This window comes from Zootoca vivipara, chromosome 6 (assembly GCF_963506605.1).
Source record: "Zootoca vivipara chromosome 6, rZooViv1.1, whole genome shotgun sequence".
NCBI classification, from domain to species: domain Eukaryota; kingdom Metazoa; phylum Chordata; class Lepidosauria; order Squamata; family Lacertidae; genus Zootoca; species Zootoca vivipara.
The window spans coordinates 34739764-34756526 of NC_083281.1; the positions used below are offsets into that span (position 1 = coordinate 34739764).

At 46.2% G+C, this 16763-nt stretch overlaps 1 protein-coding gene across 1 annotated transcript in view; it reads left to right on the forward strand.

Moving 5' to 3' along the window:
* The window catches only part of SLC9A1 (solute carrier family 9 member A1), a 71604-nt gene extending 56204 nt beyond the window's left edge, over positions 1–15400 (forward strand). Inside the window, 6 exon segments of the mRNA XM_060276454.1 lie at positions 3258–3328; positions 3716–3889; positions 4638–4752; positions 6349–6450; positions 6780–6852; positions 9536–15400. Coding sequence (XP_060132437.1) covers positions 3258–3328; positions 3716–3889; positions 4638–4752; positions 6349–6450; positions 6780–6852; positions 9536–9861 — 861 coding nt within the window. The 3' untranslated portion in view covers positions 9862–15400.
* Positions 15401–16763: the final 1363 nt, after the last annotated feature.

Consider the following 16763-nt stretch of genomic DNA (forward strand, 5'->3'; position numbering starts at 1 on the left):
TGCTTCCTGCATGAGCAGAGTCTAGCGCAAAACTAGAATTAGATAGAGGCAGTAGTTCTGCTGTATGTTGTTAGGTGGCGATTTACAAACACTACTGTTTTGCAAAGAGGCAGCGCGCGCATTCTACTAACGCTCACCTCCCCAAGATGCTTTGCACACGTCGGCTTCATTTGTGCGCTACTGCGCAGGTACCCTGTCTTCTCCATTCCCCTCCCTCCTCCCTGGCGCGCGCTGCCTCTTTGCAAAACAGTAGTGTTTGTAAACAAAGTGTTGTTTTTCGCGGAAGCTACAGTTCGCGTAGTTAAAAATGGACCGTTGGTTAAAAAGTGGTTCATCTCATTAAGAACTGAAAATTAAAACTAACTGTATACTGATGGAGTACTCTGTTGTAACTGTAAAAAACGTATAAATATAAAATATAAAAAGACTCTTAATTTGGCTCTCACTTTTTAATTTTAGGATTAGGAATTAATGGGGGTCCTTGTCACAATAGCGGCTCGATGAGGGGTCCTCGAGAAAATTTTGTTGGGAACCCCTGGTCTAGCCATACTTACTACTCTTCTAGTTCATATCTTCTAGTTCATATCCAAGTTACACTTTACAAAGTACAAAATAACATTACCTTTTTTTAAAAACACACATAAAGATTTATTGGAGCCTGAAATATGTCACCTGAAATCATCCAGTATTCCTTGTTGTCTCAAAGATTTCTCATTGCTTAATTCAACAAAGTACTGGTTGGTATAGCTTGCTGGTGCCACCTAGCAGCTGATCATGGCACTGCATGTAACCCAAGTGTCCTCAAATTCAATTATTTCCTGCTAGTGGGTCAGGACCACGTAGGTCAAGATGGATCACACCAGTGGCAGGGGGGGGGGAAGGTGGCAGTACCAATTCTAAACCACTCACACCCCAAAAGAGCAAAATATGCAAGATCCCAAGGAAATGCTATAGCTTATTTGCAAAAGCATTCCAGTGGTCTAGTTGTGCCTGGTGGGTTTTGAGTATGGCAGTTTTTTCTTTTGTCAAAGATGGTTTGCCTCTTGTTTCTGGAATAATAAGTTCCAGAACTTATTATTGACTCTGGGGAGAAGGATCTGCACATACCAGAGTTAAGCAATTCAGGGTCAGATTTTTTGCTACCTGAGATGAAATAGCAAATGGTGCCTCACGCCAAGCACCAAGGCCTGTCAAATTATTCAGCACCTGAATATGAAAATCCAACAAGCACCTCTCCTCTCCCTGGTCATAAAAGTACAATAATAACAAACCTTTGCTGCCCTTTGAAAATCAGCTTCCCAAGGAGACTGCCTCACTTGGTGTCTAATGGTTGGATCAGCCCGTCTGATAAAGTTGTCATACTCAAAACCCGTTAGATATACCAACAGAAAGTGGGAGGGCGTTTGCAGATAAACTGTCACTTTTCCAGACTAGTAGCTTTTTAAAAAGTTGTAGAAAAAGAATGTGGTGGCAGCCGGGGGTGGGGGTGGGGGTGGAGATGAGAATATGTCTGCATAACAATTTTAAAAATACTAGATCTTTATTACGTTTACAGTCATAACTTCCTTCTCTCCTATACCCGTAATTCTGGAAACTAACTGTAACTTGCGTTCAAGATTGTTGACAGGCCTAAAACTACCACCCTGCGCATGTAACCCCTATTGACATCAGGCAAGCACCTTCGCTGTTCTCTTTTGGGACCTTGCTAAGAGCATTTTTGTTTAGACGAGTCTACTCAGATACGTGGAATGTCAATGTGTGCTTTAATGTGTTTTAGTTTATTGCTGGTTTTATTTGGTTAATTCTTTAAATTGTTGTTTTTTTACTGTTTTTACTGACAGTGTTACTGTTTTGTACACTTGGTAAAAAATTTAAAAAGCTCAAAGCAGTTTCCAATCAAGCAGCACATACATTATATGAAACAATATGAGATAAATAAATACAACTCCCAGATCCTTTGGGGGAAGGGCCGACAGTTAAACCCATGTGTCCGAAGCGTAAATACTAGAAACGCCCTGAGAAAAGAAAGAAAGGATCATGTATGATAAATATGGAACCTAGTTTTGATTTGTTTTAGGTTGGGATTAATGAGTCCTAGCCTAAAAGGACTGAGGAATGAGACTCTAATGCAAGCATAGGCAAACTTGGCCCTCCAGGTGTTTTGGGACTACAACTCCCATTATCCCTAGCTAACGAGACCAGTGGTCAGGGATGGTGGGAGTTGTAGTCCCAAAACATCTGGAGGGCCGAGTTTGCCTATGCCTGCTCTAATGGCACACTGTGTAGAATTGGTTCTCTCTCTCTCTCTCTCTCTCTCTCTCTCTCTCTCTCTCTCTCTCTCACACACACACACACACACACACACACACACACACACACAGTTCAATTGCCAAAGAACATTCCTGCACAGTCAGTAAGCTGTATTTTAGCCTTTCTGAAATTACCTTTCCAATGGTTATAGTGCAGTATCCGGCCTTTATTATACAGATAGGAAGGTTGCACCCACCCCACCTTTTTTAACCAGTCATAATGTGTGCTGCAGCACAGGAAAGGAAACCACATGCATCTTTCCAGTGTTTTCTTTAACTTCACCAGCCGGTGAAAGAGAAATCCTGTGCTAGAACTGCACTGGAATGCGGTGAAAGCAGACGATGATATCCTCTCCTCCAAAATGTTTAATGAGCTGCATCCCTCATCGCTGCCCGTGTCATGCTAGAACAAGACCCATGAGGCGCCTGAGCTGTGTGTGTGCTGCCCCCACAATCACATTTGTACTAGTGTGAGCCTAGAGAGCCAGTGTGGTGTAGTGGTTAAGAGCGGTAGACTCCTAATCTGGTAAACCAGGTTCACGTCTCCGCTCCTCCACATGCAGCTGCTGGGTGACCTTGGGCTAGTCACACTTCTTTGAGGTCACTCAGCCCCACTCACCTCACAGAGTGTTTGTTGTGGGAGAGGAAGGGAAAGGAGAATGTTAGCCGCTTTATTAGCCCTTTGGGTAGAATAAAGCGGGATATCAAATCCAAACTCCTCCTCCTCCTCCTCCTCCTCTTCTTCTTCTTCTTCTTCTTCTTCTTCTTCTTCTTCTTCTTCTTCTTCTTCTTCGTGCAAAATACTGCAAATTAAAGGGATGGAGTGTAGAGGGGGTTAGCAAGGAGAGATCACTTCTTCACCAGGTTGTGCTTCTGTTGCAGAGATCAGATGTGCCCTGTAGATGAGGCAAAATCCATACTTTTTGTTTTCCTCTCTCCTTCAAATAGTTCTTGGATCATCTTTTGACGGGGATTGAGGACATTTGTGGCCACTATGGCCATCACCACTGGAAGGACAAGTAAGTGCTAATGAGCCAAGGGAGAAAATAACAAGTTGCTTACAATTATTATTGTCTACTATTGTAACTGGATTTTTGTTTCAGTTTTCTAAGATGCCTCATTAACATTGGGGGGGAGAGGGTTAATCTCACGGGCAAGTTACATGGTGCTTTTTTTAAAACTCTGGGCAAGTTACATGGTGCTTTTTTTTAACGAACTAAACTCCAGGCTGGCTAACCTGTGCTGCCACACCACACACCCCATGTTGTTTGACTCGAACACCCATCGCCCCTAATCAACACGGCCAGTTGCCAGGAAATGATAGGAGCTACCATCCAAAATCACTAGGGTGAGCAGTGCTTATTGTAGCTTTACATTGCTGTTGTCTTTCTCATCCCCTTGCAAAGGCTGAATCGCTTCAACAAGAAATATGTGAAGAAGTGCCTAATTGCTGGGGAAAGGTCGAAGGAGCCCCAGCTGATTGCCTTCTATCACAAGATGGAGATGAAGCAAGCCATTGAGCTGGTGGAGAGCGGGGGAATGGGCAAGATCCCCTCTGCCGTCTCCACTGTCTCCATGCAGTAAGTATCATGGAGAGCAAGGGAGGTGGGGCTGTTTTATTCAGTAAAGGGGGAAAGGCTTACTCAGACTGGAGGAAACAGAGTGCTTTTAAGTGTTCAAACCATTTAACATATACAGTCATACCTCGGAAGTCGAACGGAATCCATTCCGGAAGTCTGTTCCACTTCCAACAGGTTCGGAAACCAAGGCATGGCTTCCGATTGGCTACAGAAGCTCCTGCAGCCAATCGGAAGCAGCAGAACCCACGTTGGATGTTCAGGTTCCAAAGAATGTTCACAAACCGGAACACTCACTTCCGGGTTTGTGGCGTTCGGAAGCCAAAGCATTCAACTTGCAAGGCGTTCAACTTCCGAGGTATGACTGCATTACTTTGCTATAATCCTTTTAAAAACCCGCTGTAAAAAAACCTGGTATTACTGGCCTATACACTCATTCGGTTAGCATAAGGATTTCTGCTTGCACAACGAAACTTCCCCCCACCTTCTCATAGGAAGCTGCCTTATACTGAGTCATACCATTGGTCCATCCTGCTCAATGTCGTCTACACTGACTGGCAGCAGCCCTTCATGGTTTCAGGCCGGGTTCTCTCCCAGTCCTATCTTCTGCATGGACCCCCTGCATGCAGAGCATGTGCTCTAATTCTATAACCTTTATAGGGATGAATAAATGCAGTTAGTAATAGAGCATTTTGATTTTCTCTTGTAGGTCAAACCTTTGAAGCATCTTAACCTTCTCTTAATCTTTCAGAAATATCAATCCGAAAACTTTGCCTGTGGAACGCATCCTGCCAGCTCTGTCAAAGGACAAAGAGGAGGAAATCCGTAAGATCTTGCGCACCAACTTGCAAAAAACCAGACAGAGGGTAAGAAAGAGGACCCCGTTAGCATCTTTGGTCTGGAAAACTGTGGTAGGTCAGAGCTATTTCCAGTGCACTGTCTTCCCACTCATCATCCCTCCAATTCTTGCAGTCCATCAGAAATATATACGGGCCGGACCTGCATTTACAGCCAGCTGGCAATCCAAGCAAACCGGTGAAGCAAACAAAGAATTGCTTTGTTGCCTGGCCAGGTACATTGATGAATGTGATAAATGTGCAGCTTGGTTCAACAATTTGACATAATAAACGAGGCCTCAGGCAATAAATGAACATCACTCTGAGGGTAGAAAGGCCTTTGTCTGGCTCAAAGGAAGGGGCAGCAAATTGACCAGCCTGCTAAATGATGGGCAGTGATGGGACTGCAAGCTGAGGATGGAATCTGTAGTCATCAGGCAGATCAGCATGTGTGCCTGGAGCAATGATACACTCAATTGGGGGGAGCGGTAAGGCTTGCACAGCAGAAACAGGTGCCATATGGGGCTCCTGATCTGTGCAGCTCCAAGGGCCTAGCAGAAATGAGCAGTGAGGTGGGGCCCTGTTGGGGAGATACCTGTTGCATCTTCCTGTGCCCATCTATGCCCAACCTTATGATGGTCGACAAGGCATTTGAGAAAGGGAGAAGTCTGAAGGAACAGCTGCCGCCACCTGTCTGCTAAGAGGGGCATTGCAAAGCCTTCAGCATGTTGGGACTGCAAGTGAAGATAAATGTTCACTCTTGCAAGCGAGGTGTCAGCACCCTCAGATTTTGTGGGCAAAGAGGATCCCAGATCATCGACACCTGAAGCCAAAGGGGGTGATCCTATTCAAACAAAACAATAGTGATTCAAACAGTGGGGAATTGTCAAAATCAAAGTTGGTGAACCCCTATGCGTTAGCAACAAAAGATTATTTTCTCTGTATAGTAAAAACCATTAGTAATTTGAATGAATGAAAGCAAAACGAAAAATTGTTCAGCCGTTTTATTCGTTTTTAATTGCTTTGTGTTGTGGCATTGTCTTGCATTGAAGAGATGGGCTGGAGCTCTCTCTACAGTTTGTGAAAAAGTCACAAATTGGGGGAAGAGAGGAAGCTGTGAAACTGGCACAGCGGGGAAACTCTCTTTAGTTAAGATAATCGTTAGGTTATATTTGTCCACTTTTTCCCAGTTGCCTATAATGCTGCAACCCCTTTGTCTGACCCCCTGCCTGAAATTCTTCAGGCTTGTTGGCTGAATATCTGCAAATTTTATATGGTTTGGATGGAAAACACTAATGTTACAGCAACAGAAATCTAGGTGGACTTTCCATTGCAATCAATTGGGAGACAGACACATTTTTACTGAGCAAGTCATGGTCAAAGAGCTCGTTTCCCATAACCGCAGAGGAAGAGTGGCTTAGCTCAAAACTTGCTGGAATTTGGGCACCTCTGGTTAAAGTTGATAGCCTCTGTTTGAATCACTGTTGTCATTTTACAGGTACTAGTTGTATTTCCCACCCCACACATCTGCTGTAGAAACCACACTGTCTTCACACAAATGGCAGCCGGCAAGGGGGGGGCTCTCTCTCTCTGTGTGTATATAACCTCTTTTGAGTTCTGTTCTAGTTGCGGTCATATAATCGACACACCTTGGTGGCCGACCCTTACGAAGAAGCCTGGAACCAGATGTTGCTGAGGAGGCAGAAGGCTCGGCAGCTGGAACAGAAGGTACCATGGATGGAAGGAAGGCTGTAATGGTGGAGAGTTTGGGGTCGAGGTTCAAAGTGCGAGTTTCTCTTAAGTGGCTTCCAAATACTGTACCAGTTGCTGGAAACCAAAGGAGGGGGAGATTGCTTGAATCCTGTTCTCAAGGGTTTCTCAAGGGCATCTGTTTGGCCACTGCGAGAACAGAATGCTGGACTAGATTGGCCACTGGTCTGATCCAGCAGGTTCTTCTTACGTTCATCTTGAAGAGAGGAAGATAAGAGGGGAGACGTCATTGGAGTCTCCGAGGTAAAGAGCCCTTTAATTAACGGCTGCTGTGTTTCTGATTCCAGATAAACAACTACCTGACAGTGCCGACACACAAAATCGATTCGCCAACCATGTCAAGGGCGCGCATTGGCTCAGGTGAGGGGAGGAGGCTGTGGCAACTTCTGGAAATTAGAAATATGCAACCGGGGCATGGTGGACCATTTGGGAAGGAAGTTTCAAGGCACTGCTGCTGTGTTAGCATTTAATTACCCCACTAACTTCATGCCCCACAAGTTTCACTTTAATGGCCCTGCTTGTAGTGAGAACAAGATGCTGGGTTAGATGGGCCTGTGGCCTGATCCAGTATGACTGTTCTTATGGTGCAACTCCAATAGTCCTGGCCCATCTGTAGAATGTACCAAAGGAACTCTGGTGTGTGTGTGTGTGTGTGTGTTTAATGCAGGGTTGGAGAACCTGTGGAACTTCACAGGTTGTCAGAGTCCACATCCCATTATCCCAGACCATTGGCCATGCTGGCTTAGGCTGGCGGAAGTTGGAGCCTGACACCAATGGGAGGTCACAGACTAAATGCATTTTGAAGCAAAGGGGGGCTGCTACCTTTGGGAACAAAGCAATTTGTATTTTGCAGAGAGAGGGAGAGAAAGCTGAGGATCGTGGAATGCGGAATTCTGCACTGAGCGCTGGAGACTTTCCTTGTGAGGGGCTTGCAGAGTAGACACTGTCCCAGAAGCTGCTTGCCCATTTAGGGTGGAGCTGCAGCAATAGCCTCTCACAAGTGGTGTCACTACTGCTTTGAGATCCAGAAATTCCTAAGTTCAATCCCTGGCATGTCCAGGTGGAGCTAGGAAAGACTACCAAGGAGTGTGGTGGAGTCTCCTTCTTTGGAGGTCTTTAAGTAGAGGCTTGACAGCCATATGTCAAGAATGCTTTGATGGTGTTTCCTGCATGGCAGGGGGTTGGACTGAATGGCCCTTGTGGTCTCTTCCAACTCTATGATTCTATGATTCTATGACTCCTCCCGAAGAGCTGCTGCCTTTCAGAGCAGGCAATATTGAGTGAAATAGAGCAATATTCTGACTGTGCCATAGGGCTCCAAGGTGGCTGAAGATCTTCCAAAAGATGCAATGTGGCACATGCTGCAAGTAGGCAGGAGGAGCAGGGAAAGGGATGTGCTGAGCGATGGAGAACAGAGAGAGCCAGCAGACTCTTTGAGGGTGAAGCAAAAAAATCTTCAGGGTCCCTAACCCCAGATGGATCTGGGTGAATGTTTTCTCCTGATCCCCAGCCTCCCTCTGCTAGACCCTGAGATCAAAGGAGAACCTGCCCACCAGGTCTCCGCAAGAGGTACCTAATGGGTCTCTGCGAAGGATTGATCTCCTCTCTTGTGCCTTTCTTCTTTCTTTATCAGACCCCTGCCTATAAATAGGACTGGTGCTTCTCCTCCTCAGCAGGTAACAGAACCAAACCCATCCATCCCTGCTGTGATCTATGCAAGCCTGTCTCTCCTTCCCCCCCTGAAACCAAGAATGAAACCCAGCAGTTTCCTCTACTTGGTTAGACCCCCATTCTTACCTCTCCGCCCCGTCACCCATCACTTCGTGGACACTGTGAAGTTGTTTGTCCTCCTGTATTAGTCATGTTCTGCAACTCCCTGGCAGTGTCCTGAGAGACTCAAGAGTCTGCATTTCAGAGAACTGCCAGGTTTGCACAAAAAATGAATGTAAATGCTCCAGGGGGCTACTGTGCTCATGCCCTACTTGTTGGCTTCCCACAGACATCTGGTTTGCTACCGTAAGTACCAAATGCTGGACTAGATGGGCCTTGGGGCACATCCAGCAAGACTCTTCTTATGTTCCAGCTTTACCCATCCACAAAGTGGCGGTTGGAGCTCTTGATTGACTTGCTTGCTGCTCCAGCCTTGGCTCTTAACTGGCTTCGTTTAGGAATAGAGATGTAAAATATAGGGATATTTTGTAGTCTTGCGGGGGCATTTTCCCCCCAGGTATTTTTGATGGTGGAGAAATACCTGAAAACTTTTTTGGGAGGGGGGATTTAAATACATACAATACTTTCTTATCAAAACTAAATTATTTTCCGACTTTAACAGGCTGAGATGTGGCATTTATAACTTAGCATGTAATATTTGGCATATTTGTGAAATATACAGAGCAATCCTTTATGTCTTAATCCAACAGTAAGATGCACTCTTTAGAGGTGCTTTCATCCCAAGAAACCACACACAGGGTTGCAGCCCCCAAAGTGTGCATACTTTGAATATACATGTCACAGTCATTTGAAGGGAGATATGAAAATGTGCTGGTCAAGGGAGGTGCCAGCCAAAAGGACAGCAGATTTGGGATATTTGCTTCTAGTATATCTAAGCTAAAACAGGTCGCCGGAAGAAACCAAGCAGCAATTCACAACCAACGAAGGCACTCCTAGATGCAGAAATTCATCTTGGATTTGAGTGTTGTATGTACATGTTTATAATATACTTATGAATTATTGTTCTCTAATGCTGTTGATTGAAGGGACATGAACATATTCATACTACACATTTCAAGTGAGTAAAACCTTGTATTAAAAAGTATTGAATAGGGATTTTTTTTCGGTGCTCCTCCAAATTTTCCTGGTACATACATAGCCAATCACAGTATGTGCTACCTCAGCAAAGACCATGCCACTCTGATTGGATGCTAAGCAACAGCTCCAGCCCCTCTTGGTTAGCTGGCTTACTGGCAACAGAATTAACCCTTAAGTTACAAAAGAATGATCCCTGCTGTTGACCTCCAACATGATATTTCCTTTCCCTCTCCAGACCCTCTAGCTTATGACCCCAAGCCGGACTCCGAGAACCTTCCTATCATCACCATCGACCCTGCGTCCCCGCAGTCTCCTGAATCTGTTGACTTGGTGAACGAGGCACTGAAGGGAATGAGCCGCCTCCCACCATCCCCAGAGGAAGACGAGGATGAGGGGCTGGTAATGCGGGCCAAAGAACCTTCCTCTCCAGGCACAGATGACGTGTTCACCCCTGGAACTGGCGACAGCCCCAGTAACCAGCGGATAATGCGATGCTTGAGTGACCCTGGGCCTAGGCCCGATCCTGACGAGGGGGAACCCTTCATCCCCAAAGGCCAGTGAGCTCCTCCCCATGCACTTCTAGACCTGACCAGTAGGGGGAGCTTCCTGCAAACACACACATACCTTGGGCTTTTCTCGGTTGCTTTCTCCTCTTCTCTCTCTCTCTCTCTCTCTCTCTCTCTCTCTCTCTCTCTGCTCTTCATTTTGGAAGCTTTACTAGGAGGTGAGAAATAATAATCTGAATGGAACGCACATCTTATGCCAGCTTGGCTGTTTTGCTAAGGAAAGCGGAAGGCATAGTGGGTGACCAAAATCCCTTGTCCTGAAAAATGCCAGAGCCCTGCTCATCCCCTATTCCGCATTAAGAAGAGCATCCCTTCCTCTGGGATGGGTAGGGTGGCATGCTTTGCCCCACTGCTACTTTTTCCCTTAGCGCCAAGAGACTGCTTTCGTTTGGGCACCTGAAGCCTCTTGTTCATTTTCACTTTAGAGACCCCTCTTTTCTCCTTTTTCCTTTGTTGCTGCTCTGATTTTCCTTTCCAAACACACTGGAGAAGGCGAGGAAGTGCATCTTGTATCAGGTATAGCACAGTCTGGGGCAGGATGGCCTGTTGTGTCACACCAAGCCGTACCCGGCATTCCTGTGGGCCAGAGGTGAAGCTGGAACTCTGGGGGATTCAAGTATGGCTTTAAATCACCAGCTGCACTTCTCTTCATTTTTTCTGTATATTTTGCTTGTCGTCTTCTAGAGATGGCGTTGGCAGTAGCTTCTCCGCTAAAGAGGGCTCTTGAAAGAAAACGCCGAGCCAGGCGTGCTTTAAACCAGGCGTGATTTATTTTATTTTATTTTAGAGCACTTCTGGCTTGGAAGGAGTGTGGCATTTTTCTGACACCAGTTTTCTGCACCAGGTGGTTGGTTGGGTTAACAAAGCATTCCAATCATATAGAGTTTGTGGGTTTCTTTTAAAATCCCATGAAGCCATACGAAAATTATTCTAGCCTTTTGGAAGTTCCAAATTTCAGAGTCACCTGGTTTCTTTTTGTTTCACAAATCTGTTAAGTGTAACTAAGCTGCTTGCTCCTAGAACCTGAGCGGTAAGTGTCTTCCGACACCAAGGACTGATCACATGTTGTCACCTGTCTAAAATTCTCCAGCATACCTTCCCCTCTTTTCCTGGAGTTACCCACTTTCTCATCTTAGAATCCAAATTACCTTTTAAAAACACACACACAAAGAGCATTTTGTTGACCAAAGACGACTACATGGCTGTACATATATAATTGCTGGTTTATTTTAACTTTGAAAAACAACAACAGTGGCACAGGGTATCTGTTTCTTTAAAAGGCGACAAATTATTCTACAAAGCGCACTTAGGGTGCCTGCGCAGAGGGCTGTTCCACTTGTCCTTTGCCAACCTGGTGCCTTGCAGATGCTTCGGGTATGCAGTTTCCCATCAGCCACAACCAATGCAGGCTGGAGCTGATGGGAGTTGTAGTCCAAAATGTCTGGACGATACCAGGCTGGCAAAGACTGCTTCTGTGAAAAGCTTTAATAGCCTTTTTTCTGCCTATAAACTTGAGAGCATGAACTCTAATAGGTAGCTGGATTTGGGTGTTACCTTTCAGCAATATCAGCTGCAGAGGAGCCAGCTGCTTCTCCTTCCTGTGAGAACTATCAACAGGGACATCCTTTAACTGGTTTGTGACCCATCGCCCTCTGACAAGCTCCTCTCAGCTCTGTTTTCCCTCACCTGCCTGCTAGAATGTGCTCTCCCTCCGGCCTTCACTCTGCAGTGGGCATCCTCCTCCGATAGATGGTGCTAGGCCAGTTGTTCCCAACTTGGTGCCCTCCATATGTTTTGGACTACAACTTTTATCACTCCTGACCATGGACCATGCTGGCTGGGGCTGATGGGAGTTGGAGTCTGCCATTTTGGAGGGCACCCACATTGACTACCCCAGAGCTGCTCCCAGCGCCTCTTTCAGTTACCTTACTTCTGGTTTCCAAAAATCTAGCCCCTCATTATCCTAGCCTATAAAACTCATATCTCCATCCTTGATCGCCAAATTATGTATTACAGTGGAGCACCACAACTATTCTACAACTGGGAATAAATCCAACCTTGCAAATAATAGCAAGGCTTTCATGTCTTGAAGTACCAGGAAATCCCCTCCATCCCCCAGGTGGGGGTTCGCGAAGACAAAGTGTTGCCTACAGAGCAAGCAAATCACATGGTTGAGACGGTGCCTCTTCAAAGCAGCAGGTGTCGGAAGGGGCATGGTTGAATGTTCTCACATGTGAAGGGGGGTGGACTCTGAATGCGGGTTATAACTTTTGCTCTGACATGGTGGTTTCCAATATGCTGGGTATTTATTTATAGATAGGTGGGTATATGGGAGTCTTTCAGCTGCACTCCTGCCCTGCATTCTCAAATGAGGAGCTCCATCAAAGAGTGGTCTGCTCCCTTTGTAGAGTTGGCCCTTAAGCCAAAGATGGCTTTCCTGTGAAGGCATTGCAGGGATTTCCCCATTGCTTACCCCCAAAGAAAAAGAAAGGAATTCAGAAAGTGGATATAGAACTGTCTTGCTCAATGAGGTTGCTTTCCCCTCTATACCCGGGGTTTGGGACCCTATGTTGCTTGACTACAACTCCCATCAACATCTGCCAACATGCCCAACAGCCTGGGATGATGGGAATTGTAGTCTTAATATCTGGAGGATGAGAGGGCAGGCTTTCCCAACCTGGCACCCTCCAGATATTTGTGTCTTCGTCTCCCACAGGGCTTGTGGGATGTCTGGAGGGCACCAGCTTTTTTGGGGGGGGGGCAATCCTGTGTGTTAGGTTTCTGCCCTGCACTGAAGTGATCTATATCTGCCCAGTCTGAGCTGATTGTGTTTTGTTCCCCACCCCCTTTTCTGAGGATGGGTGTGTTGGTGGTGGTGATAAGACTAAGGTAGAGAGTAGAATTGAGTTTCTGCACTTTAGACACCAGTTCTGGATATTGCAAATCTGTTATCAAAGCTTCTTTCAAGAAGTGTGCCCTCTACAGAGCCATGCTGGTGCCTGCTGTCCCCCCCCTCCAGTAGTTCTTAGTTCCTCACCCCCATCCCACCCCATCCTGAAGGGGGCACCTTAGTTTTCTGCCCCCTGTGCTGTGCCTTTTTAGCCATACAGTGTCTGCCTGCGCAAAAATAAAATAAAAATGGTGTTGTGATTTGCCACTCGCTCTGTCTGGTCACTCTGGGCTCCAGCCGGGACGGCTAGACTAGGCCTGTTAATAGCTCTCTGTGCAAACCTGTCCATCTTTTTCCCCACCCAAATAGCAACACCCTCTTCTTCCTCCAGCATGCTCCCCCCACAACAAACACACAAGAGGGGAAGAGCTGCAAGCGGCACAGATAAGGGGGGGGGGAAGAGCGGCAGAAGGGGGCTGATCTGTCTTGCCCCCACTCCCACCACACGGCTCTGTGTACTCTCGACCTAACCTGGGCCTTGCCATAGCGCTCTGCTTCAGGCTGAGCAGAGATCAGTAGACCGCAGTAGCCTGTATGTGCTTTCATGTACAAATGTTCTCTCTCCAGCGGGAGCTGATAAAGCAATGAAAAAACTATTGTATAAAAAAAAAAGAAGTGTAAAGAGAGTCTTTTTACATAAATATTCTAATAAATGAATGTTTTAATTTTTAGTGGCCTGTGCTGATTCCTCCCTACCACTATCTTACGTGTTCTCTGTTTTGTTTTTTAAACATCACACACACACACACACAGGATGCTGGGAAAGGTTAGCTATTTTTGATGATTTTCGGAGACTTGGAGCACATCATCACCATACATTTAAAGCACTCAGGCCACTTTTAACAGTCATTAATTTTTAACCCCCAAATAATCCTGAGAACTGCAGTTTGTTGGCGTGCTAGGAGTTGTTGACCCTTGTTCCCCACACAAAACTATAATTCTCATAGCCCCCTAGAAAGAAGGATTGATTGTTAAACCTCTCTGGGAATTGTCACTCTGTGAGAGGAACAGAGGTCTCCTCGCAACTCTCAGCATGCTTAACAACCGACATCTCCCATGATTCTTTGGGGGAAAGCCATGGCTGGTTAAAGTAGCATAATAGTGATTTAAATGTATGATATGGAGGCAGAAACTCTCTCTTTACTCTGAAAAGGTCGATCCATGGAGGAGAGGGTAACTTGTGTTGATTGGCCACCGGGCACCGACCTTCGCATCTTGCGCCAAAGTGAGAATGGCCCCCTGGGAGCAGGGCTTGGCAGGAACAGGGAGACCCACTTGGGCTGATGAGAGCCTGGATACAGGTTGAGGGATAGTGAAGGGAGAGGCGAATTAGCAAGAGTGGTAGGGCTTGGTTGCTTCAAACAGGCACATCGCTGTCAAAGGAAAGGAAGGAAGGAATGGGAGAAGGGGGAGGAAGAGATGATGGTGATGCAAGTGAAAGAGAAGTCCCACCTGCACTATCATGCCACCTCAATCAGCGATGGCTTCCCCTGAAAAATCCTGGGAGCTGTAGATTTGTTAACCATGTAGCTCCAACACGCTTAGGGGGGGTGCCACAATTCACTGGACCACTAGGTGGCAACCTTCCTCCAAATGTTACCCCAGCAAGTGATATTTAAGAAGAGTGTTGCTTAATCAGACAAAAGGCCCAGCATCCTGTTTTCCACAGTGGCCAACCAGATGCCTAAGGGAAGCTCACAAGCAACAGCACCTTTCTCACTGCTATTCCCTGGTAACTGGTAATTCTGAGGCATTTGACCCTGCAAGTTGCATGTACTCGCCTTGCCTAGTAGTCATTGGTAGCCTTGTGCTCCATGATTTTGTCTAGACAATCCATCTATAGCTCTTTGTTTCTGGTATATGAGATGACTGCAATTTCCATACACTCAGAATATAAGAATTGATCCATTTCTTGCTCAACATTCAAGCTTTCTCCGGGAAAATAAACTGAACAGGTTGAGGCACTTCTGGATGAAATTAATTATCTGGATCCATTTCAGACTGGTTCCAGGCCAAGTTTCGGGACCAGGAATGCTTTGGTTGGCCCTGGCAAAGGAGCTATGCCAGGGGAGGGGACAAGCTGTGTTGGCACACCCAACTCCCAGTGCATCAACTCTGGTATCCTTGTGGAGCATGACTCCGGGGATTAAAGGAACCATGCTGTAGTGCCCCGGACTGCTGCTAACTTTGCCGGGTTATTCCATAAAATGGTTCTGCAATATTAATCTTCTGTTTGGAAGTGTGTGTTTTGACGGGGTAGCTCAGGAAGCAGAAGGAGGAAGGGTAGCAGTGGCTGAGACTGGAAAAGCATAAGGCAATTCTCAAAATTGTTGGGAAATTCTGGGTTCTTTTTAAAACAGGAATTTATGCAGTGTATGGATATCTGAACAATGCATTGATGTTCGATCTAAAGTACGGTATGGTTACCAGATTTTTTTCAATGAATCCGGTGACCCCCCTTTTTTTTTAGCTGAGCAGTAACAGGGAGTCAGTAGTGGGGGTGGTGAGGCAAAAGACACTGGGCCCAAGCACACATGCATATTGTAGAAAGGTGCAAAGCCCTTCTTTCGCACCCTATGAAACATAAATGTGCAGAGTTTCTTTAAAACTGGGCATCAGCTGCCCGCCCGCAACTCCTGAGCCCTGAGCCTCCCCCGATCAGTCAAAACAAAGGGGGAAGGAGGCAGGAGATCTGTACTGCCAGACATCCCTGGTTCGCCTTTGGCAGTTTTTCCTCTCCGGAAGTCCCCATATATGTGTTGCGCACAAGACACATCATTTGGGGACTTCCAATGAGGAAAAATGGCAGGCATCACGGCAGCGAGCAGCTCCTGAAGCCAGCCAGAGCCAACTGCGCTACCAGGCTGGCTCTGGGCTCTTGAGGCTGCCGCTGCCACGTTTCCTGGGGACAGATTTGCAAATCTGGGGACATTCTGGGGACGGAATTTGTCCAGGGACAGATTTGCAAATCCGGGGACTGTCCCCAGAAACCAGGAACGTCTGGTAACCCTAATCTAAAGTGGTGAAATGCTGAATCGTGTTGGCTTCTGCCTTTGCTCTTCCTTCGGAGACAACAGCAAATTACTACAGAAAAACGATGGCTCCTGAACAACATCCCCCCCCAGGAGCTCTAGATGTAGCATGTGTGGGTGCTGACCACCATTTCCACAAACACACTCAACACAATGCCCCCACCCAGCCTTCACTAACATGGTTGTGCAGCCCAGATATGGTTGGACTACAACTTCCATCATCCTTAACCATTGGCGGTGCTGACTGGGGCTGATGGGATCAATAGTCATAGAATCATAGAATCGTAGAGTTGGAAGAGACCACAAGGGCCATCCAGTCCAACCCCCTGCCAAGCAGGAAACACCATCAAAGCATTCCTGACAGATGGCTGTCAAGCCTCCGCTTAAAGACCTCCAAAGAAGGAGACTCCACCACACTCCTTGGCAGCAAATTCCACTGCTGAACAGCTCTTACTGTCAGGAAGTTCTTTCTAAAGTCCAAAACTTCGGCCCTCCAGATGTTTTGGACTACAATTCCCATCATCTCTGACCACTGGTCCTGTTAGCTAGGGATCATGGGAGTTGTAGGGAGGACACCATGTTGGGAAAGGCATTGTGGAAGAAAAAAAGAGCTCTGCTGCTTTTTCTGTTGTCACTATTACTGCTATTTTTATTATTACTTCAACCTAAGATCACAGGGAAGGTCTGATGCGGAATTTTATATACCCCACTAAAATATCACATTAATTAATTAATTAATTAATTTTTAAAAAAACAATAATGGAAGATCCCCTCTATGTGTTCTAAGAGTAAAACAAAAATATTAGGTCCTGACAATCCATAGTTGTAGCTGAGAAAGTGGCAACCTCCATCTCTCAGACAGAAGGAAGTTTGCATCCCATAGAAACGACAAAATATTATACAACAAAAATCAAA